The sequence below is a fragment of the Ischnura elegans genome, chromosome 5 (genome assembly GCF_921293095.1).
Source record: "Ischnura elegans chromosome 5, ioIscEleg1.1, whole genome shotgun sequence".
Lineage (NCBI taxonomy): Eukaryota > Metazoa > Arthropoda > Insecta > Odonata > Coenagrionidae > Ischnura > Ischnura elegans.
In genome coordinates this window covers 23,866,980-23,892,005 of record NC_060250.1, presented here as the reverse complement: position 1 = coordinate 23,892,005, position 25,026 = coordinate 23,866,980, and the positions used below count along the sequence as shown (strand labels likewise).

Here is a 25,026-nt window from a genome sequence, read left to right as displayed (position 1 = left end):
TCTTGGGTTTGACTGGGACCAAGGCATAACCAAAGAATAAACCTAATTACCTGCAAAATCAGTTTAAAAATGACACTCCCGCCAATAAATAATGCTGATGTTTTTTTTCCCGACATTGTTCAAGAAGAGTTCTGAGAAAAACATCATCCTTTCCTACACATCATGCATTAATGCCACCATAAAAAATGACTTACTACTTCTAATTATCCCACTGTGCCTTGAATCTCCGTCCAGGGTATTATGAGAGATTTAACCTGATCAAGCTTCTATTTAAGTGTTGAAATTATAAGCAATAGGTCTGACTTGTGCTAAAGCACTACCACTATGGGAGATACTATTCAAAACCCAAAGAAGTAAGCTAAAAAATAAGTTAAGTAAACACAAAAATTACAAAAGAACATCCACAATAAAGCAGGCAAAGTGCTAAGCAACAATTATTCAGCAGAAAACCCGTAATATATTAGTTAAAAAAAAATATTTCAGAATTAATTTCACTCCTCAGGAGAACAAACCTTTGAGATTTCCCTCTGTCACTCAAATGCCGCAAATCACGTCTCTTTTGGACACAATTACTTACGTAATTACTTTCAAAAAATAACCAAACCTCTAATCTGCAGCAAATAAGTTTAGATAAATGTAATAGAATTAACATGTATCTTAGAAAAATACTTTATTTTGGCATGTAATTATTTACAAATAATGAGTTCTGATATTCATTGCCCAGTGGCATTTTTTCTCTAATGCAAGGATGAGTAGCAGCAAGGTTGAGCCATCACCACAAGTTCACAGGTAAGAGGTAATGCCATTCTCTTCCAATATTGCCCCAAAAGTTATATTTCAGCAGCATAACATTTCAGCAGGAGTAGGTAAATATGTACAAGGGGCAAGCATAATGTCATTTCAACACTGTGTGTTTCACCCTTTCAAACATTAAAAATCGAGAGGCATTTCATAGGAACTGGGATAACTTCACAGAGAAGTAAAACATAAAACAAAGACAACACATAATATTTTCAACCAGGACTTTTCTCGTGGATAATTCACCAATTTCTGTGAATAGATATCAGGTTAAACTTAAGAAGGCTAAGATCAGAACTACCACAATTTCAAGAAATACCGAAGATTATGCACAGTTAACCAAGTAGGTCATCTGTTCAATGTAAAAATCAACTCAAATACAAAATCCCATGATGTTAACTTGAATGGAATAGGATGACAAGAGAACCCAGTTTATTACAAAAACAAAGTAGTCTCAGTACTTTTCATCATACAAAAAAATGAGCTAAGACACTAGTTCATTGACCAATCACAGTTCACTTATGATGCACTTCTTGATTATATGATAGATACATTTGATTCCTAACGTACAACAATAAGTAGATGTGAAAAAGAATCTCTTTCATACCTTGATCCAAAAGTTTTACCACAATAACAGCAAACTGAAGTTCAAAACTGAAAAGAACTCCAAGAAAACTGATAGATACACAGCAATGCCAAGTGTTCTTCATTCTAAATTATCAAGGCCATTCACTTAGTTTCTGATCAACCTAATGAATGCTTTTGAAATTTGAAAGGATTTTATGGCCAAAAATCAACTATAACGTGAGAAGAAATTGCATACAGCTATTACAGGGTGGCCTCCTGACCCTACTTTAAGTTCAAAACGTTACATCATGAAAGATACGATCATTTTTTCTGTCCCTAAGCGAGAAAGCTCCAGCAATATTGCTCCATTGCTACTTCCGTCGCACCTCATATTTACAACTGTGATTTTACTAATAGCCAAATGTGGCGTTACAATCTCTGTTTGCAGCTATGAGTTCTATTGGCTGAAAGCCAGTGCTTTTATGGATTTCAAGAATGGGTAAAGGATGAGATTCCCATCCTTGGAGCCATTACTGAAAACGATCCAGTAAAACGGTAATTTTTCCATTGTCATTGTATTGGAGCATTCACTGGGGCTATCACTCAAAAGGGATGGAAAAAATGATCATTTGATTCAGGGTTAAGGAAGTTTTAGCCACAAGATCCATACTTTCCACCCAAATTTTGTAAGCTGTTACCATCTTGCCTAGCAATGATACCATTTGCTAATTTATAACATTCTATACTTTTCACCACAAAATCCTCCTCGCAATTAAGCTTCTCCTTGCCACATAGAAAGTAGTCCACATCTGCCTTCAAGCTGCCGGGTGATAAATGTTACTGTTTTCATGTATAATCCCAACATCTAGTAATCACTAGGTCTTTTTCCTGAGTTCCAATTCATCCAAAAATAATCTAGCAGAATTCATTGTCATCTGGGTTTATGATGCCAGCCTGGAAATTGTAAACTATGCCATTTCCCCCACCCAAACACTTCCTCTCATTTGGTAGTGTGCCTTGCCCAAGCAGTTCTCTGCACATGAGACATCAGTTCACTTCGGTTTGGCACTTTCTCGCTCGTTGACCTCATTATCACAGGGCCGTTTGTGGGCCTCTTCAGAGTTCCACCTGAACTGACTGTTAAACCACCTCCACCACCAGTCATCCTTTGAGATGAAGCGTGGGGTGTCGGTGACCTTTGCTGGCCCAACTCAGGGTCTGCCTTTGGCTTGAGAGCACCCATGTTTCTTCTCTTCCCCGTTCCAGTGGACCCTGACGGGGGAACCAGACTGGATGGGCTTCTTTGAGGGTCTTGTCGAGGGGAAACGCCACCTGAGGATGACGACACCCTTGGAGAGGTACCCCCAGAGCTTGTCCTGGGTGAGGTACCTCCCCCACAGTCCTCGGCTGGTCCAAGGATTCGAGTACGCCCATCGGCATCTGTGGTGGACAACGTCCCGACCTGCGGTAGAGGTCGAATAAAAGGACTACCGTCTCCGCCGTCGCCAAGACCTGGACTTCCAGGTCGGTTGGGGTAGTGCTCTTCAGGGGACTGGGGGTAGGCAAATCGTTGCCTCAGAATGGGGGAGCCTGAGTAGGATGTCCTGTACGACTGGTACCCTGGGATTGGGGAGGGCTGGTTGGGGAACGACGGTGGCTGGTAGCACGATGGGGGATTGTACCCGGTGCCGAGGCCCAGACTCTGAAGCTTCTGGATTAGCTGCCTCTGGAACTGCTGCTGGGCCTGGAGTTGTTGCTGGAACTGCTGGGATTCCATATCCTGGTAGCCCGGGTAGGGGTAGAGTGAGGCGGGTGGTGGCTGTGGTGCGTAACCGCCTGCTGAACGGTGGCCGTCTATCAATGGGTGTTGTGACAGCAGAGATGCCTGGTGGCGCAAGGACTCGGCCGCTTCCTGCAGTTCTGGTAGGTACCCGTATGGGGACCCTTGTGGATCGCACAATGGTGACATCTGCTGGGGATTGTGGGTATGGAGCAATAATAGATAGACGCACGATGAGTTCACTGGTATATAGTTTTCTTTCACTACACACTCTTTCAAAACAATGGGTCGCTATCCATGCACACACAGCATAACAGGATGAACAGCTTCGACTTTCTACTGCAGGATACAAAGCTTCATACTTTGGATTCTATCGACAGCACAACTGTCCAAGACTGTTAAAAGAGGAGAGTCAAAACTTCCACGGCATACTAGTGCTATTATAAAAGGAACATGGAATGTGAGTCAGGCTTCAGAATATTATGAGATGCATTCAATGCAGGAGTAAAACTGGGTTTCATCACTCAAGACGAAGGTTAATGCATGGGCAAAGTTTCAAACTTGAAGCAGATCTAAGCTGGTTTTTTCTCAGGCTTCCAGCCATCGCTGATTTCATGAGGCATTCCAGTCTTCGAGCACACATGTACTTCAATAATGGATCAGGAGAACATCTTGTAGCTGGTGTACCAAATCGTTCATTAAGCAGTAACAGGTTTCCAAAAAAAGCTTAAAGGAGGCATTCGAGCAAAAAATACAAATCTGAAGGCGGTAACCATCAAGGAATAATCTAGATGCGAAACAAACAGGTTCTCACACAACGAAGAATGCACATTGTTAGTCCAGTTTTCCAAAAATTTCCTGTGTTATATTGAAAAAAACATTCCAGGCAGTGCATGGTGAGATGGGAAGGGTGCAGTTTTGGCAATAGATGCAATAGTAGTGGGGTGTGATGTGATTATACCTTCGGATTACCGTCAAACCAGAGATTATTTTGCGAGGGTAAAGAAGCAGGTTCTGGACATTCACCAGGGAAGTTAGGTGGTCATTTTCTTCAACCAAAGGATTGGGTGTGGGGAAATCAAAAAGCAGTGAAGAGAGCAGTCCTGTGAGGATGTTAGGTTAACTCAGACCAAATGGCGCACACACACAAATCTTTCAGGCAGATCGCAGCGGGGTGGGCTGCACGGACCGCCTAGGGGGCGGAGGCAGGGCTACGGGCGGGGGTGGGCCCCACCACTTCCAGCCCTCGCCCGAGGGCCGTCCCTCGCTGGGGGCCACTGCCGAGCCCACCCTCCGGCCCCCCCTGCCACCCTCTTCCACCACCACGGACCCTCCCCTCCTCCCCCTCACCTGCGGCATGAGGGTCACGTTCTGCGGCGGCCGGTGCAGATGCTGCTGGTGTTGGTGGTGGTTGGAACCGCTGGCTTGCTTGGCTTCCACTTCCTGCAGGTGCATGACCAGTGCCTCAATGTGCTCCAGTAACTCGCGGTTGTGCACGAGCAGCTGGTGAGTACGAGCCTGAGGAATTGAGGGGAAAAAATTGAACGAATTGGAATGGCTAGCTAGATTGATTTGAGTAGAATAATTATTCAATAGAATTAATTTCTTCTTGACTGTCTATTACATTAGAAAAATTGTTCTTAGAGATAAGACGTCCTAGATCTCAAAGTAAGTAGCAGGAGTGTCTCACAATAACCTCAGGGTCCCAACTTTTTTTTAAACATCCGCTTATAAATAGATCAATCCCAACCGATGTTTAACATGAATAAAAACCATTAAATTTACTGGTATATTTCATTTTTTTTCAATTATTTTTGCACTCTAAATTATTAAGTTGCATGGTTACAGCTTTTTAAATTATTGAAATGCATCATATTTTAATTTAAATCGTTATAATGGAAAAATTAATGCAAAAAAATTGGCCATGCATGTTTTTAAATAATAAAAACAATTATACTACTCCAAGAATAAGTCTACAAATAAAATCACTCTATAGTATCACAAAAATTAACAGCTGAACTGTTAAATGCAGGTTAAATAAAAATGAAGTCCTTGATACCCCCACAGAAGGTTCCAAAACTCAGGAGATTGAGCAAAAACTGGTCAGTGATGCTCATGTATGATCTGGGCCATAAGTGCACTACACTAAAAGAATTGGCAAGACTTGTTCACTCACTGAACCTGCCATGTGAAACCAGTTGGAATAGGGATAAAGCAGGCACTAATGAAAGTGGAGAAAAATTAAAAGGACCTCATGGTTTATAGAGTTATAGATAGTCATTCCCACTTCATGCATTGTTTATTTGCAAATCGTTCAACACTACGATATATATATTATTATATTTCGATTTCATAAATCGAAGTACATATATTTACTTTATCCATTCAATCATATACTCTGTCATTGTAAAATGAAATCTGTGGAACACAATGGCAATAACTCATGAGTACAGAATAAAAATCAAACATTCTCGTTTCCACATTTTTTTAAACTGATGTTATAATATTTCAATGCTGACTCAATTTCATGATTTTTTAAACCTCGGTGAAATTAATATGATATGTTGAATTGAATATAGATATTTAAAATACGATATGAAATTTATATTATCGGAAATTCCCAAATGCATGATTTCATATCGTGCAATTTGGACTTTCAAAATGGGATAACTACTGTTTCGACCAGGGGCGCAGCTAAGAATTAAGGCTGGGGGGGGGTTTTAGGCACAACTAATACTTAGGGGTTTGGGGGTATTGCATACCCGCCAGGGTAAGTGGGATTTGCGGGGGCACCTCCTACAGAAAAATTTTAAGATTAATGGTTCAAAATGGCGAGTTTTACGGCTTTCCGAGGGATATTTGATTGATCCTAACACTATCCTATAAGTAATCCTAATCCAATTGAGAAAAATAGATAAAACTTTAAGAATTTTTCTCTGAGCTCTGGGGGAGGGGGGTTCTCCCCCCCAAAATCCTCCCCTCGCTGCGCCAATGGTTTCGACCACTCTCTGCATTGGCAAGACCAGTTCACTCACTGACCCTGCTATGTGCTAAGGACTTAGGCTTGAAATTTTACCCGATAAATGAGTAATTTCCAGGTAGAAGGACTTCTAAGCTCGTGCCGAATTTGTCCCTAACCTTGGTACAGCAGTACAACTATCGAGGCCCTGCTAAAAGGATGGCTAAAATTGATCATTCAGTGAAAGTAAAAGTGATTACAAGGCTTTGTGTTATTATTACGGGAAAACAGTTGGAGTAGGGATAAAACAGGCACTAATAAAAGTGGAGAAAAATTAAAAGGAATCACCTCATGGTTTGTAGAGTTATAGATAGTTTTTCCCATTTCATGCATGGTTTTTTTTGCAAATTGTTCAACACTACGATACATATAATATTACATTTCGATTTCATAATTCGATGTACATATATTTATTTCATCCATTCTATTCCATTCTAAAATAAACTCTGTGGAACACAATTGCGATAACTCATGAGTAGAGAATAAAATCAAACATTCTTGTTTCTACATTTTTAAACTGACGTTTACGGGTAAATGCAGGTTAAATTAATACAAAGTCCTTGATACACCCATGGAAGGTTCCTAATCTCAAGAGGTTGGGCAATAACTGGTCTGTGATGCCCATGGATGCTCTTTGCCAAATGTGCACCACAGTGAAGGAATCGGTGAGATCAGTTGATCCACTGAACCTGCTTGTGCTAAGGATTAAGGCTTGAAATTTTTCCCAATTAATGAAAATTCCCAGATAGAGGGAATCCTAAGTCTCCTAAAAGTAAGTAGCAGGAGTGTCTCACAATAATCTCAGGGTCCCAACTTTTTTAATCAGCCATTTTTAAATTGATCAATCCCAATCGAAGTTTCACATGAATATCAATCATTAAAATTACTGTTTTTTTACCTTACTAATATTAGTAGATCTAATATTTCAACATTGACTCAATTTCGTGATTTTTAAGTCAATGTGAAGTTAATGTGATACGGCAATGATATGTTGAACTGAATATAGGTATTTAATAAATGATATGAAATTTATATAACCGGAAATTCCCTAATGCATCGTGCCATTTGGACTTTCAAAATGGGATAACTATTGTTTCGACCACTCAATGTGCAGTCACCACCCACCTGTGCTTCGATCCTGGCGGCCGTCTCCGCCGCCAGTTGGTCCCTGAGGAGTCGCACCTGCGCCACGGCGGCCCTCGTCTGCTGCGCCTGCTGCTCCGCCCGCTCCCGCAGCATCTGCAGCTCGTGGTGCAGCGCCGACGTGCCGGCGCCAGGGCTTCTACCCACGCTCTCCAGCTGAGATCCAAACGACTCGCCTCCACAGCCCTGCAAGGAAAGCGGGAATAGGGGAACGTTGTCATGGAAATGCGAGAAAAGAGCGCGATGTTTCCCAATAGGGTAGTTTCCTTCGTCAAAGAAAACAAAAGGCATTGATTGCGGTGCACAAAGGTTAAGAAAAGACTTCGCTTCGTTACCCACCATTAGTGTATTTATAACAGACAAATTATTTGGTTTTAGAAATCCCAGTTCAGACGAATGGCAAATGGTCAATTTTAACCGCATTTGCAAAAGGCCAGATTGGCGCCCATGCGATGCCACTCCACGTGACGTCACAGGGACGTAGTTTCTATACGAGGAGATAGGAGTTTTACATCGTCTGAGATTACCAATGCATGCATGAGGAACAGAGCTCAGGGAAACATCTCTTAATAATCACCTATTAAAACTGGCTAAGGTCGGAGAGTTTCCTTCATTTCCTTCAACACACACCCTTAAAATTCCGAATTATTTGCTTCATTCCATTGCTCTGGGAACAAACACTGATAACGACGGCTAAGTTCTAACAACACGTTTCTCAAATTCGGCCGGTTTGATACAGGTATCTCAAACAAAGTGTTATAACATTAAATAATAAAATACAAGCAAAAAACAACTCTCTGTTTGCATATGAATGCTTCTTTTTCAGTTTTATGAACTTTTGGTACTTAATTTTAGTGTACAAGTGAAAAAAAATTAATCGTTTTTTTACTCTGCTGAAAAGTTGCTTTTTTTTAGATACGTGTAGTTAGAACTTAGTCATCGATATATTCCGTAAAAATCGCGCACTCAAGTATACATAGATTTTTATTGATTTTTGGCGAGCTATAAAAATTAAAATAAATTATTTAGGAAAAATATAACTTCAGTTTTACATGCCCAGAACATTCCAAAATTCTGATATACTATTCCCAGCGCGAAATAAAAAAGTCAATATGTTGATTTTTGGCCAGGTTTTTTGGATTTCAGCCCACAGTGCGACGTCACCAACTGAATCGCGAAAGAGTTCCGTAATCAACACCCAGCCCATGGACTTGTCTCTAGACAAGGTCGCACAACACCTAGATTATTTAGGCAATTAGCTGTAATGTTGTAAACCCGAGTATCCGGGTAACCAAATCCCAGACAAGTGAGATTGTGCAAATGTATATATTAAGTACCAATATTAATAACAAATCTACGCTGATTTGTAAAAATTGAATTTTCGTGAGTCATCATCACAAATGCCGCAGTTCGGATTGAAAATCCACGGATACACTCTCCAAAATGTATATCATATCGCTAAAAATGCCAAGTAATGAATTTTTCTTTGCCCCACCTATTATGATCATATGTGTCGCTTAACTATAATAGATAGTTCGGAGAGGGTCGAGAGATAAACACTTCGACGGGCGACCTCTAACCGATATAGAATGCGGGGTTCACCCGAAAACTCTGAACACAACTCTCTTCTTCTTTATTTTGAGGTTTGGCCAAACATATTTAGTTATTTGCCAACATTTCGGCAATCAAATTGTCATCTTTATGGCTTGAAACTTCATTGGAAAACTGAGAGATAGAAAACAACCATTTAGTAATTCACAGATTGTCCGGGGCTGGTCGGGTCATGAGTTATATACTTGCGACAGACGACCTGTTGGTGGTTGTTTTCTATTTTCGAGTTTCCCATAGGAGATCAAAGCCATGGAAATAACGATACACTTGCCAAAACGTGGAAAAGAAGTGAGTAATTACTTTTTTATTGACCAAACCTCAAGGTAAGATAAAATGTAAAATTGTGGTCAAGAAACGCGCTTATTAATCGTTATTCTAAAGCCATGGCTAAACGGTACATAAACCCGAACAAGTTAATGCCTATGTTTATGAGCGCGTGAATGAACGCAAAATGTACCACCCAAATTCTGCGAATGTGCATGTACAGAATAATGTTACAACATAATAAATAACATTAATGAAAAAAACCGTTTTATTAAAAAGGAAAAACAAGGGCCTACGGCCGCTTAAATTATTGAAGATTTCAAAAATGTTAGTTAAGAAAGTTTTAGAACATTTCTAAATATCAAAAGCGAAAAACGATGTGCGCATACAAGATTGTTAAAGTAATACTTGCTGGTCAATAAATATCACCCTTTTCTTTGAGCGAAAGCGAATATATCCGTTCTAAACATCTGTAATGATTTCAGCGTCTCCATTAGATTTTAGTGGTCAATTTTGGTACTAATATCCAAATGCAATTTTTATTTCGGAATATTTTTCGATATACTCTTCTGGACATGGTAAAAGTATAAGAAAAGTTCATTGTCATTCAGTTCTGAGCTATCCTGAAAATTTAAGTGCTCTAAATTTTTTCTCGGAAGGACAAACACATGAACAAACAAGAAAGGGAGTTTAATAAAACGTGGTGTAAGGTTTGATATTAAATTATTGATTTTGATGTTGTTACGGAGTTTTTTATTGGAGGAAAGGGGTATTGTTGGGGAGAGAAAAAAGGAAAGTTGCTTGAGTAGTGAGATAGTGAGAATTTAAATCTTTTAAAAAATAAAGAGGATTTGGAACAAAACCATCATCTGACGTTACAGCGGTAAAATAGAACATTTTCTAATTTGACTCGTTGATCTCTCCATATTTCGGGTTTTCGCCGCGTTGTTTGTCATAGAGAGACAACAGTTTCGGCAGGATTCCGCCAGGCATCTCCAGATCGAAATGAGGATTTCGCCGCGTTTCTATAGCTCTCGTTCCTCGCACCTTATGACAAACTACGCGGCCAAAACCCGATAAATATGTATAAATCAACGAATAAAGAACGCCACGGAAGACTACGAGACGAAATTTACTAATTTGGTCCGTGCAATCGCACATTTTCCGTTCCAGTCCACCAATTTCGTTCGTGCATTTAGTGATCGACTCGTACGGGTTAATGCACCGCGAAGCAAAGCCTTAGTAAGATATAGTGGATAGGGCGGAGAGAGCAGTAGTACTTACGACGGGCGACCTCTTGCCGGGGTTGTTGGCTGATTGCAGGGGGTCGAGCGAAGAGGAGTGTGGTGGCGGTCGGAGTGCGTTGCTGGACGGCGAGGAGGGCGAGGGGGGGAGGTGGTGGGAGTGGTGGGGGGGCGAGGAGGGAGGGGCGGCCGCCGAGGGCGAGGAGGAAGACGCGTCGAGCAGGAGGAGCGCGTCCAGCGCCTGCGTCGCCTCCTCCTCGCCCTCCTCCTCCTCCGCCGCGCCCGCCGACAGCGCCTCTGGCGTCGACTCTGCGAAAGAAAAAGAAAAGACGAGCGTTAATGCACGTAGGAACTAGGACCGGACACCACGGCATATTTAGCACACAACAATGCGTTTGGAAAATTACTTTCAACAACAAAAATACAACAATGAATACCGGAAATGCATACAATTTTTGGTATTTTTGTAAATTTGTCAGGGGGGAACGTTAAAAATGTTTGATGCAATGTATAAAAATCATAATACATTTTGCTTGAGGAAAGAAGAGTACTAATAATTAAGGTAGCTTTAGCAACGAGGGATAAAAAGCACTCAAAGATATATCTAAAAATGGCCATAAACAAATCAGTCAACAATACTTCACAGAAATGAGTTGATTCAATGATGAAAAATCAACAATGGTTTTAACAATGGAAGTCAGAAAGAAGGTAGCAGAGTTTAATTGCACTGTCATTGTATGTCGCAAGCCAATTGCTTCCCGATGAAGGGGCCACCGCCGAGATAAGGATTGGCGACAATATGCTTAAAAGCGGGGATGACCTTAGGCGAAGACGCTTTAGTAAAAATTCAGTATTTGAACATTTAAATAATTTGCAAACCGTTGACTGCACTACAAAATGATATTTGTAACGGCTTTCAGGCATTCCTTCGGGTAGTGTTGCGTAAAGGTGGCGACAGTTTTTCCAGCCATCCTGCTGGAGTGACTTCTGACCTGAAGACTACAGCAGGATGGATGGAGAAACTGTCTCTAGAAAACACTACGCGGGGGAATGCCGGAAATCCGTTACTAATGGTGAGAAACGCCCTGGAAACCTCTCAAATACAAAATGACGCTTGGGATACCATATTTTCAATCAAATGAAACCGATTTTCCGAAATTGATCGAAAGGGGTAACCGCCTGGTTGAATATGGGTGAAAATCTTACTATAACGTGATGGGAGTGGAACTAACAAAACACTGTGGTAAAGCGCATGAAACATTAAAACGACGCTGTGCGTTCCAAATTTTCACGCTAATTTTCGCGTTCATGCAAAATCGATCGAACCCCACGTTTGATAAGGTATTAATAATCCATAATTAAGCCAAGCGCTACCTGCTAGCAGCCTGCATCGTATCAGCACTCAAAGCCTCGCCCCAAGGTCACCTCACACGGCGACAGCGGGAACCAGAATGACGTCACACGGTGTTTTCCCAGCATTCAAACTTAGCCGTCGCGTTTTGGCGCGCTTCTAAATTTTCACTTTTCCTTTAATCGCGAAAAATATATATCGTCATTTAAAAATCTAAAACTTTGAAATACGTACTCCAGGAGAAATAATCTTTCGATTTAAGCAATAAAAAAATAATAGGAAACCACCCTATTATGCCGTGATATGAACTCGGCAACTCAATCTATTCGAAGGTTCAGCATTATAAAAGTCATTGGCCCGTATGGTTGTAATAAATCCATACTGATGGGAAACAAATTTTTTCCCCGAATCCCTCCTTCCACTTATAATCGCCTCAACTGCCTCGACCACTCCAACACCTTGTCTCCAACCCCCTCCAATTCCCACGTAGAGGGAGGAAAAACCACTTGACTGCCAGCCAGCCAGCCAGACGGCCGGAATCTTTTTTGAAGTCTCCTGGTGAGGATGAGGGGGGCTTGGAACAGATCCAGGTGACGGCACCCAGGGTGCCGCGGTGACGTAGGCAAACGCCTCGCGCGACTCTTTGTGTCCATGAGTGCGAGTTGAAGTTTCAGGAGTGCAAAGACCGGTTATTAGATTAAACAATACCGATAAATTATCTGTTGGGAGCACTTAGGCGTGAGGTTCCAGAACACATGCGTCAAATGTATGGGTACTGGAATGTGGTACTGTTTACAGTGCATGTACACAGTAATTGCCATAATCAAAGCAATGCAATGGGGTATTTATCAACAATAGACATTTCTAATTACTCCATAAATGAGTTGCACTTTATTTCCACCGTCCCCATTGTAGTCACTCTTCATGTGTTTGTAGTTTGGTTCTCACGGGATTCGGAAAACATCAGGGATGCCGACTTACAAAAAATATTGGGGGGGCTCAAACCGGGTATCTTACCCCGGGAAATTTTACAAGTAGTAAGTTTTAAGTTTTTAAGCATTATTAAAGAGTCATATGATCAACATTAGAACCCTGATAACTCGAATATCGATATCTGGGCACTCCGGGGAAAATCGACTAGCCTGACACATTTTTTCCTCACACCCATAACGAATTTTTTAGGGGGCTCGGGCCCTTGGAGTTGGCGCCACAGGAAAAAATCCCAACTCTTCTTGAATGCCCGAAATTCTTCAGTCGCCCAATAAACATAAAAAAATTACATATCCCTAATTTCCCACAGGAGTCTAGGGGGCGTTTAGCCTAAAATTGCCGGACATCGCCTTCCTCACATTGGAAGCGTATTCAACCACTCGAATTGGTCATGGAGAAGAGTTGAGAGTACAATATAGAGGACTCTGAACGATGCCAGGATACCTAAGGTGTAAGATGAATAGCAATGAGTGGTAAAATAATATACGACGATCACGTGCTTACCAAGGGAAAGTTAACATTTTCATGCACGAAAGTTATTTTGCAATTACGTTGTTTTACATTTACTCGAATATGAAAATCTGACACATGAGATAAATTAATTCATGAAAATTGAAAAAAAATCTTTAAAAATTAATAAAAAGCAACATAACCTCGACGGAAAAGAAAACCTTTGACGCATCAAATTTTGAATTTTTGACCAGTGCAATACAATGCCATGACGTTCAATTTCACATTATTTTCTCCGGCTCACGTCCATCTTGTATTTGTTGCTGCCCTGAGAAATAAATGACTCATTTAACGGTTCGGTTGAATATCTAAAAGATCTCCGAAATTTGGTCACTAGGATTTAGAATTACATAACAACCCCACTTTTATCTCGTTCTTGGGCTTCCGAAATCACTTGCCTCGGCTCTTCTACACGGGGAAGGGGAGAATAGGTGCCTGGGGTGTTGGCTTGACTTTTTTTTTTTGAGGGTAAAGAAATGAGAAGAAAATAAAGGGAAGAGTGGTTGATGGAGAGGAGGTCCTGATTCTAAATATATTCGTATAGAGAGGGCGCGCTTCGGTTGTACGGATTGATTAGTTGCTACGGAAGCGGGAGGCTGCGGAGAGAGAAGGGAGGGGAGATTCATCAAACAAAATAGCCCGCCAGACAGTTTACTAATACAACTTGTCATTATCCCTGCGCCTCGAAAAATATTTGGCGCGCAGCGGCGTGCTAGTTTGACGTCATCGGAGATTCCTGGGTGCTCCCACTCCTGCGAGTTAAAAAAGGGTGGATGGAGGGCTGGCACAAAGGATGACTGGAAAAGTACCCTTGGTGGAAATATTGTCACCCTTCTAACACGAAATTTATAAACGGTGGATAGAGTGAAATTGAATAAAAAAATACTAATCACTTAATACTCTTAGTGCTATCCTTCTTCCTGGGGTACTGGTGAGAGATGAGGAGGATATTTTCATATAATGTAGCAACTAGGAAATAAACACAATTGAAAGCTACTTTCACACGTTCATACGCGTTTTTTTAATTATTGAGGTTAAAATTGTTAATATTGACAAAATATTTTTACGTTTACCAAAATAAAATATATAAATGTAATAAGTTATAGCAAATTAAATAATGTACTACGTAAGAGCCGATATATCGGCCCGTCCCACTAAAAGGGTTAAACCTACAGCAGTGACGTAAACGCGTGAAGCTGAAGAGGTGACTTCGGTCTCCTGGATCAATATGGAGTAAGGTAAGGAGTGGTAAATTCGACCCCTAAATAGCATACATCAATTTTAACTAGCTTAGGAAAGTTTTCTAGCCTTGATAAAACACGAGATTCAGTGTACAGTAAACACGTGAATCACTGAAAAAGATAAATAGATTTACATTCCTCTCTCTGTAAAATGGGAATTTTCATAATTTTTTTCTTACAAACTTGTCAAGGTATCTCACCTTCCCCGTACATGGGGCAAGTGCGTTCCATGGCTTATGTGCAATATATTTCCACATCTTGCGGAACATGGGGTAAATGCGATTGTCCCAGAAATCCAGCTTTACATTGCTATTATAAGTACCAAATTATGTTTAACCATTCTTAAGAAATCGACTTTTATCCTAAGTAATGCAAGTAAATATTTTTTGGAATATTTTGGTTAATTTTGATACAATATGAAATTTTAGTCAAATGTATTTTATTAATGATAGTAACAGTATTAGACTTTTACACATTAATGTAACTTATTTTTTATTTACAAATGGAAAAACAATAAATACGTTATTGGTTTAAAATAAAATGTTCTCAAATAGTTATCAACTGAAAGTTTAAAAATATCAAGGAGACTGCCTGGAGAAGGCCCAATTCCATCCAATAGAAGGCTGATTTCTGTTGCCACTTCGGTCTCATTTTAAAGGGTGTTCAAAAATGCCAGCGGCGCGGTGATGAGTGCGATGCGGCCCAAATTTTTCCAATATTTTGCAGTGTACTGAATTATATTGCGAGGAAAAGCATTAAAATATTATGGATTTGATAGATGACATCATCATGTATATAAATTGTGGTTAAAATCGCCAGTTATACCTTAACTTCGTAACTAAATATTTTTTACAGCATTATTGTAAAGGCTAACGGCTGGTGTCTTAGAACCTCCCACCACGCAACTATTGGGGGAGATTGCTGGCTATTATACAATGTAGATGAAAATAATTGTGGTTGTAGTGAGAAACAGGTTGACGATATGAGTGCTAGAACCAGATAATAATCTAAGGTGAATTTTCAAGAAGAAGTTATGGTTTTAGCACTCGGGGAGTAGAACGTAAGACTTCAAAAATGTTTGCGGGCCTTATATGAAACTGATCTTTGAAAATAAAAATATCTGCCGGTAAAGGGGAGGAGGGGATCTGTTAGTGGAAACCTCAGTTTTCAAAAGTTCGTCATAATCTGTTTCTAGCACTCAGGTCTTCGATTGAATATAAGAAGGATGAGGATCGCCATAAAAGAATTCCTAATAAACGTACGGAGGTGAGTGAGAAGAAATTGTAAAAGGAGAAAAATGAATGCAGATATATGCGAGGGAGTGCTCGACAAGGTGGGTGAAGTGAGATTGCGAGGGGAAGAAATGAAGAGATATGAAGATGAGACCACTTGGCTACGGTTGAGGGAATTTGGAGACCCGAGAATGAAGGGAAGATGATTGGAATGAAATGAAAGAAGATGAAGAGAAAAGAGAACACGGTTTGCAGATGAAGTGGCAATACGTAAACCATTCGTAGGTATAAAGAGAAACAAGAGCCCATCGGACGAAAATAGTACGTTGTTAAAAAAGGTGAAATATCGCCTGGGAAACATTTGGCGATAAATTGTCAAGGAAACATTAGGCAATACAAAATGCTTATATTACAGTTTCCATTGTCACTTACGTCGCGTCGAATATTCTTAAAACTCGAGGCGAGCGAGGGTCGCAGCGTACGCCTGTCCAAATAGGATTGACAAAAAAGGTAGTACAAGCTAAATTCTCGACAAATTTGACGAGATATTAAATTGTAAAAATGAGTGCAAAGCGAGAGGAATCATAAAATTAATATGATTAAATATTACAAATAGTATATTAAAATTAATATAATATAATTAAAATTCGCCGTTTTCTCCAGTGAATAATAACATAGAATGAAAAAGGTAATAATTAACTGACAAAACGATATTTTCCTCTAAATATTCCGGGCCCCTCTCGTGGACTTTTTCCATATTTTGGAATGAAATAACTCTGTGCTTTTGCAGGTAGGACCTCGTGGAAAAGTACAAAGTCATTTCATTCCAAGCTATGGCATAATTTCTTGGCCCGACAAAAACGATACATGTATCTCTCTCAATGTATTGAGAGAGATATTATGCCGGAAGTATAGGTATAGAAAATAGTTTTTTTCCCAAAAAACAAAGGGCTTTTATAGATGATAGCTGGGATTCAATACGCGCATCTCCTTTTATTTTTCCTCTCATTTTCTCTAAGGCCGGTGTACTAACCCTCCTGCTTCACGTGGCACAACACGTCAATTGAGGTGGATTGCAGAGTAATATTTAGATGAAACATAATCACAGATAAACTACTGTGGTATGTACCACATTTTTTTTATTAGTCTGACCCAGGTTTCGATACTCTACAATGTCCTATGAAAATGAGTTCAGGCTAATAAAAAAAAAACGTGGAACACACAATATTATTTGTAATTGTGTTTTACGTTAAACAGTTCCACCAAATATCACCATCCACTATTAATATAATTAAAATAAGACATTGCAATATTTCTACAGTTTCATTATTGCACAACGCGTTTCGTCGTTACAAACAACATTATCAAGTGTGACAAGTCTTAAAGAGTTCCTCCTTGTACATATCTTGGTGCTTAAGACTTGTCACACTTGACAATGTTGTTTGCAACGACATTTATCATACGAGATATCCACTATTAAGTTGGTAATAATTAGAAAATACATGTTTTATTGGAAAACCTACAACTAGCACGCGTATCTTCTTTGTGCCGAATTCCAGGAATAAGGCAGCCTGAGCATGATGGAGAAGCGCGCAGAGGCTCCAGCTGTGACGGATGAAAGATTCGTTGTATCGCGGGCGTGTTCATCTGCGCCGTTTCTCCTCGCGAGAAACAAAAGAGAAACGGCGATTGTTATCCGGTGGATGACGGAAACAGGAAGGGCACGAGAGGAAAGGTGGAAGCAATCAGGATTGAGGCGATTGAGCGAACTGCCCGGCGATTGACGGATTGCCCGAAGAAAAAACTTCCAAACTAACGCCTCGCGGTGGCGAGTGAGGCCGAGAATGGATAGAGGAGTCGAGAACTAGTGCTTCGACGGAATTCAGGAGAGATGTAACGCGTTGGGGAGAATAGGGTGGTTTCCTATAATTTTTTTATTGCCTAAATCGAAAGATTATTACTCCTGGAGTACGTATTTCACGCTTTTAGATTTTAAGGTGACGATATCTATTTTTCGCGATTAAATGAAAAGTGAAAATTTTCAAGCGCGCGAAAACGCGACGGCTAAGTAGGAATGCTGGGAAAAGCCCATGTGATGTATTTCTGGTTCCAGCTGTCGTCGTGTGAGGTGACCTTGGGGCGAGGCTTCCAGCGCTGATACGATGCAGGATGCTAGAAGGTAGCAGAGTACCCTACTGGCAGGTAGCGCTTGGCTTAAATAAGGATTATTATTACCCTATCATACAAAGGAAACTTTCCGACCTTAGGCAATTTTAATGGGTGATTATTAAGAGATGTTTCCCTGAGCTCTGTTCCTCATGTATGCATTGGTAATCTCAGACGATGTAAAACTCCTATCTACTCGAATAGAAACTAGGTTCCTGTGACGTCACGTGGAGTGGCATCGCATGGGCTCCAATCTGGCCTTTTTCAAATGCGGTTAAAATTGACCATTTGCCATTCGTCTAAACTGGGATTTCTAAATTAATTAATTAAACGATTTGTCTACTATGAATACCCTAATGGTGGGTAACGAATCGCAATCGATGCCTTTCATTTTGTTTGATGAAGGAAACTACCCTATTGTACTCTTTCCTCTTGTTTCGCCGCCATTACGTGGAATATTATTAAAGTACTCTTTGTAGACGGCGGAAGTAATGTTTTAGGTGGAGAAAAATGACATCAGGACATATTAAACCTGAATAGTTGATGACAGTAGCAACCAAAATTACTAATGATGTTTTCGGTCAAAAACGCACCATTTTTAAACTACAGAAACCTTGGATACATCGCGATCTTCGGCAGGTAAATAATTCAAAGGCATCAGTTGTGCAGATCATTCGGCAACAGGACCAACTCGCGGCCAATCAGAGCGCTTAGTTCAAAGATTTTTCAGTTTAAAACGGCGAGGATTATTAAAAAAATTAACGATCACAGATCCGTGTCCTCGAATGGGGAATACCTACCCGAGCGGAACTCGAATCCGCGACCTTTGACATGGCAGGCGAGAGCTCTACCCCGCCGCCACTGTGGACATGGACAATTATAGGCATGATTACCAAAACAACAAAAACTACCCTTTGAAAGGATTCGGAGGCTTCGCAAATCTGAATGTGTGCGTGAATGAGATCTCCGCGGAAATTTGTTCCTTAGAGCAAACACACGAGGTGCGTGATTTTGAGCGTGATTTTCCAAATTTTTCTAATTTTGTCTATTTCTTGTGTGTGAGTGGGTCACTGGCGTGAGCGGATGCATCGCAAACCTGAATGTGTGTGTGATTGAGGACCTCGCGGAAATTTTTTCCTTAGAGCAAATCTGCAAGGTGAATGAGTGAGCTGCGCGATTGTTTTGTTTCATACTGTTTTTGCTTGATTTCTGTGTATTACTCCCCCCCCCCTTTGTCAGCCTTGTAACTTCCCACCCCCACTTTGCCCACCAAAGAGTACGACCTTGGGGAATTTATTCTCTTTCAACTGTTCAACGGCCGTGGATCGTTCAATCACTTATAAAAAAACCATCCTGTATATGAACCCGTTGGCAACCTGAGTTGCCCACATTTTTCTTCGTTTCTGAAAATTCCGTTCTTCCCCAATATGCGTCTTACACTACCAATGGTTTCCTTTCTATTCCCTCCACTCTCTCCCTTGTAGAGTTAGGTCGGCATTTTACCCTGCCAATAAACCTAATAGCATTTATGAAGGAGAGTTTGTGAAGGGTACACAAGTGGTCATTCCCGAGCTTGACGTTGAAGTGTTCGCTCGTGTCTCTCGTGTTATATTCTGCATTTTTCTGAAGGTTGTTGTGTTATTCGCATACGCAACATACCTGTAATGCCACTGTGAAAAAGTTTTCCTTTTCGTGTTTTGTACTTATGATTTTTAAACTATGGAACTTAGCAGGCAACATAAGTTTTCGTCAAAAAACCCCTACGTTGGTACAGACAGCGTTACTCAGATGTTAAGCGAATTAGGCTGGGAGCCGCTTAAGACTCTGAGGCTGCGCTCTAGGCTTAGATTGCTTGAACAATTGAGAATGGATATCTTTAACAGCGATGCATAGAACATAATATTAGAGCCACACTATATTTACAGGTCCGATAGAAGCGTTAAATAAGGAGAGATGTTTTGCCGAACGGATAGATATAGGAATTCGTTTTTTCCCCGAACCATAAAGGACATTAATAAACGCTAGTCCCAACTTCGTTAGAGCACTTCATTTTTTATGCGTATATGGCGGGTGTCCTAACACCCCCTGCCACACGCCTTTTAGGCGGCTTGCGGGGTATTATGTATATGTAGAAGTTGCCAGAAAAAAATTTCTCCACTTGCTTCATTATTTAAAATTATTTTTCCCGAAATAAGGTACCTATGGAGGGAAAGATTATAAATTTTGATAAAAATTGTAAAAGAAAACTCTCTGGTATTTAATGGGATAAGTCGATATTGGAACCTTATACTTTCCCCCTGAAAACAAAAGGAGCTGGTTACAAAACGCTCAGTGTAAGTGAATATATATACGTATCAACTCACCCCTTCCGCCAGAGGTCCTCGTCCTGTCGGGCCCCGACGCCGCCGCCTCCGCCCCCGCGGACGAAGCCGCCGCTTCGGCCGCGGAGACCTCGCCGTCCCCGCCTCCGCCTTCGCCCCCGGCCCTCCCGCCCTCCACGCCCCCCGCCGCCCCCTCGCCCTCCTCCCGCCCGCCCTTCTCCACGCCCTCCTTCTCGTCCTTGCCGTCCGCCCCCGCGCCCCGCTCCGCCTCCACCTCCTCCTCTTCGCCCCCGATGGTCGTCTCGCGGTCCTCGTACTCCTCGTCCGCGTGGTGGTCGCCCGCCGTCGGCGAAGAGTTGAGCGACAGCTTGTGGCACACCTCGAAGGCCTGCCCCACCGTCCGCACTATCCTCATGGCCTGACTCTGCAACGAGAGAGAAGGAAAGGATTCGGTCAGTGAAACAAGGGAACAGCATGCTTAGAATAATTATAAACAGAAAAGAATCGATTGCCCAAGATTAAAAGGCAAAACATCTTCGAAATAGATGATCAGGCATCTATTTATGAGTCGGAATGATGTTCTCCGGCACTGGTTGATGCGTTACGTGAAGAAGTACATGACAATAAAGGTTGAATCGATTGGGATTTAACCCTTTAAAGACCGAACTAACTTACCAAATGATTTTTTTTGCACATCCTATTTGTTTTACGACCAATAAAGAGACACGAGCGTGCTGCGCCCGCTCCCAGCGGGCTTCCCCCGCTCCTTTCAATGCAGGTCCACAGAGGGATAGGCGGGTTTCTAATTTTAAAATGTAGAAAAAAAGGCGGGGTCTTACGAGGACAAATGTCAAATTGAGGTCAGAGGACCTCTTTAAACACAACATTGGAAGTAATTACACTATCCTCTATGATGACTCATACCATATAGAGTAAGTATATAATATACTCACTCTATGCTCATACTTACGTATCAACAGGAGACTTGAATGTGGAATCAGCCGCATTTTGATAAAAGTTATGTAAAGAATGCGAGATATTGTTGCAAATGAACAAATGTATCAGTTTGTGCGCCGTTAACGTCAGGAATATTTACCGGTTTTTGTTTTTTTTTAATTATTTAAAAACCAATTTTAGGAAACAGTAGCAATATTTAGGAAGTAAGATATGCCGTCGCATATTCTCTGATAAATTCTGTGCATTTTGGTACCTCATTTGTAGAGTTTGGTTGCGTATAAGTTGAGAAAAAGGTATCTTTACAGTAGAAATAATATAGAAGATTATGTAAGAAAACCCGAACAAAAATTCTTACGTGCGTTTTCGAGCATGTTCCCAAGAGGGAACAGGCCACAAAATTTTGCTATTGCTGGAAAAATAAATATACACTCAATTAAAAATCTAAATTTAACAATGTAATATACATCGATCTTGTGAATAAATGAGCATTTTTTAACTGGGGAGTGATCCTAAGGAAAAATATCGAATAAACCGCACACTCCCTACAGAATTATTGAGGTAATCACAGGTAAGAAATATAATTTTCATGATGTTTTTATCAATCTGTTCCCAAATACGAGCATAGAACTGCAAACCGTTAAAAAATTCATTTTACCGCCTCTAAATAGATGACCAGGCACGGATTTGCGAGTCGGAATGAGATTTTCAGTTACTGGTTGATGCGTAAGGTAACCTTTAACGAGGTATTGGCTTGAAAGTTGATCTCAATCGGATTTAGGTTAGTTGATTGGGGAAGAGAGTTAGTAAGAGAATAGCATACATAAATTTAATGAAAGGCAATAAGCCCTATTAACAATTATTTATTTAGTATCATCGATCCGAAAACAGCGGATTGAAGGCCTATATTGAGGAAAAGAAAACAACAACAACAATGCATTACGACCAAAACATCCATCACCCTGGATATAAAACTTGCAGATGCCCCCACGGAGCTCGTGTATGGGACCTGGGTAGCCGACAGTAAAAGTCAAGAGGGGCTAATTGTGATTACATTGCTTTTCTATCCAGAGTAGAGAATTCAGGGAGCATTTCATACAAATATTAGCATAAGAGTAAAGTTTGCGCTCTTGTTTACTTGAACAAATATCACACTTCGTTTTGTAAAATACAAACTTTCGGTCACATAAACAGTATATGTGTTCGTAGGGCAAAATGTAGTCACCAAAATCAACACTTTATCATGTGGAGTGGCTTGTTATGAACAACTACAGACCCACGCCTCATGAGTCTCGCTACGCATGCGCAACTCGAAACAAAGGGCATAGCTGAATAAGAGGGAGAAAAGTCCCCCTCCGGGATTTTATCCGAACCTAGGGCATGCAATTTGGGATCAAATGTGACTGACCTCCCTACACTTCCAGCTCGCCTGAGCCCCACCAGGGGCCCACCTAGATCGAAAATACGATTTTCACTCTTTTTTAAATATCTCGGTCAAGAAGGCATATTTTTTTAATGCAATTCGCGGTATTTGAAAGCTTATCTAACGGATCAAATGTCCAACTGTTATCAAGAATCAGCGGGAATTATCAGCGGGAAAAGGAGAAATGGCTTCGATTTGAAAATTTATAATGTATGTTTTCATAAAATATTTTTCAGAGGGCCACGAAGAAAAAATATTTTCCAGGACCGTTTTCAAATACCTTTCGGCTAGTGTATCGGAATTTTTTTAGGCGGTGGAACATCGCGAAAAAAGAAGAATATGCGATTTTGGCCAACTTTTCCTGTTTTCTCTATGTTCTGGCCCTCCATAACACCCTTTACAGACCATTTTACAAACATTTCGTCCTCTCTGTGGGGTGGTTAGTCCTATTTGATCCCAAATCGCATGCCCTAAGTTCGGAAAAAAATCCCAGAGGGGGGACTTTTCACCCTCTTATTCAGCTATGCCCTTTGCTGAAAATTATATCATGAACGGGGTCCTCGGTTGCCAATGTAAACTGCGTGACGTCAGTGGTTCAAGTTGATGTCTGGACCAACTGTCTCAAAGGCAAAGTGTATATAGAGGCATATCTGTTTACGCATACATAATCGGAGATGGAAATACAAGGCATCGCATTAGTTCCCTATTTTCACGCTTGGCCCGGCTGGCGCTTCCGTCACTCCTGACGATGGCTGCGCGGCGTGCGAGCGTGTGGACTTGTACAGATGCGTGCAGGTGTGGACTGAGAAAGTGAGCGATCTTCGTGGGGAAAAAGGCTGTTGAGATATGGGTCTGTTTGAGTGAGGCGTTTTAAGTAAGGAGCACAGAGGACGAGAAAAGGTGCGGAAGAGGCTATTTTCGAGACTCCCCTCTCCCCCTCGTGTTTTTGCATCGGAGTTCAATTCTGACATCAGTCCTCGCCACTCTCGCGCGTGTTTCATGCCCCACCCCCCCCCCCCCCCCAAGGGACTTCCAATTCGGTTTCAAGGAAATCATTGACCGGACTCGGCAGCTGTGAGATCGGTTGGGGTGGGCCAATGATTATTCCCTAGGGGGAAAAATAGAGTTCGATTCGCAACATCCGGCTGATCTGTAAATCGCCACCACGAAGTTTCCTTCGATTTTACGTTTAGTTTGAACGCGTTAAAGGAAATCGCTGTTTCCAAAAACTATGCCAAAGGTTTCCAGACCTCTAATCGGTACATCTTGGTGGGTTACTCAGGAGTTTACTCAAGGTTTTATAGGAAAGACTTTGGACAAGTTTTTACAAAAAATATCGCAATCTTCCCATCCATTAATGTAGGGCTTTTGATTTTGGTGTAGCTATCAAAAAAAAAGAAAAACTTATCACCTAAGTTCTATTGAAATATTCCAAAAAAAAAGTGGCAAAGTAATTGAAGTAAAAAATTAACCTATAGGTACTCCTGATAAACCCTAAAAACTACATTTCACCCAACTAGTGCATTACAATTTGTGATTACACGTTAGATTTCATCTCAGGTGTTTCATTCATGTATAGCTTCCATAGTTTAAAAATTTCTCATATCGGTTTCACAATCACTACTTTCCACAATAGGAAAAATAAACGAGGTATTCTAACAAAATATACCGTCAGTCTAATAGAAGTCTTTTTGTGGGCGTTGACGACGTGACTGGAGTTTTCGCAGATCATGGTTACATTCGGATGTGTGACATGTGATGAACCAGAATTTTTGACATATCGCTAGAATTTTCGCTTCTTTTATTACAAGTGGCAGAAATAGAAGAGAGGAAGGATTACGCTCGGAAAGGTGATGCGGAGAAATTTTGCATATGACTGGGTTCCAAAAAAACTTATCTTTAGGCTGGCATTTCTATTGAAATTAGTTTTGTGTCTTGATTTTGATGACTTCGCGGTTTCGTCGGGGTTAGGAATTACCCATCGAATTACTTATCATTGACTCATCGATGACTTATGGCCTTCGGTAGCTCAGTTGGTAGAGCGGTGACTGAGACCAAGATTTTGCGGGTTATTAAAGCGTCGCCAGCGAGGAACGTGAGACTCGATATTAAAATAGGAGAGCAGAAACTTGAGCATGCAGGTAAAGCTATATTTGGGCAGTACATTAAAATGATACGGATACGGTGATAGATCAGAAGGAGAATTGCGTTAGAGAATAAGGCGTTCATGAATAGGAAGGGGCTCAAATGAGAGTATCGTTATGCAAGAGTTTAAAGAAAAGGCTAGTGAAGAGTCTGATGTGGAGTGCAGCGCTTTACGGAGCGGAAACGTGGACATTTAGAAAGGACGACGAGAGAAGATTGGAGGCGTTCGAGGTGTGGGTCTGGAGAAGAATGGAGAAGGTGAAGTGG

At 41.0% G+C, this 25,026-nt stretch overlaps 1 protein-coding gene across 1 annotated transcript in view; it reads right to left on the bottom strand.

Moving 5' to 3' along the window:
* Positions 1–25,026, bottom strand: part of LOC124159631 (capon-like protein) — a 642,357-nt gene that overhangs the window by 6,039 nt on the left and 611,292 nt on the right. The window contains exons 6-10 of the mRNA XM_046535551.1: positions 20,280–20,661; positions 10,467–10,735; positions 7,290–7,493; positions 4,496–4,663; positions 2,372–3,337 (exon numbers count right to left, since the gene is read on the bottom strand). Of these exons, the coding sequence (XP_046391507.1) occupies positions 2,372–3,337; positions 4,496–4,663; positions 7,290–7,493; positions 10,467–10,735; positions 20,280–20,661 (1,989 nt within the window). The remainder of the gene's footprint in view (positions 1–2,371; positions 3,338–4,495; positions 4,664–7,289; positions 7,494–10,466; positions 10,736–20,279; positions 20,662–25,026) is intronic.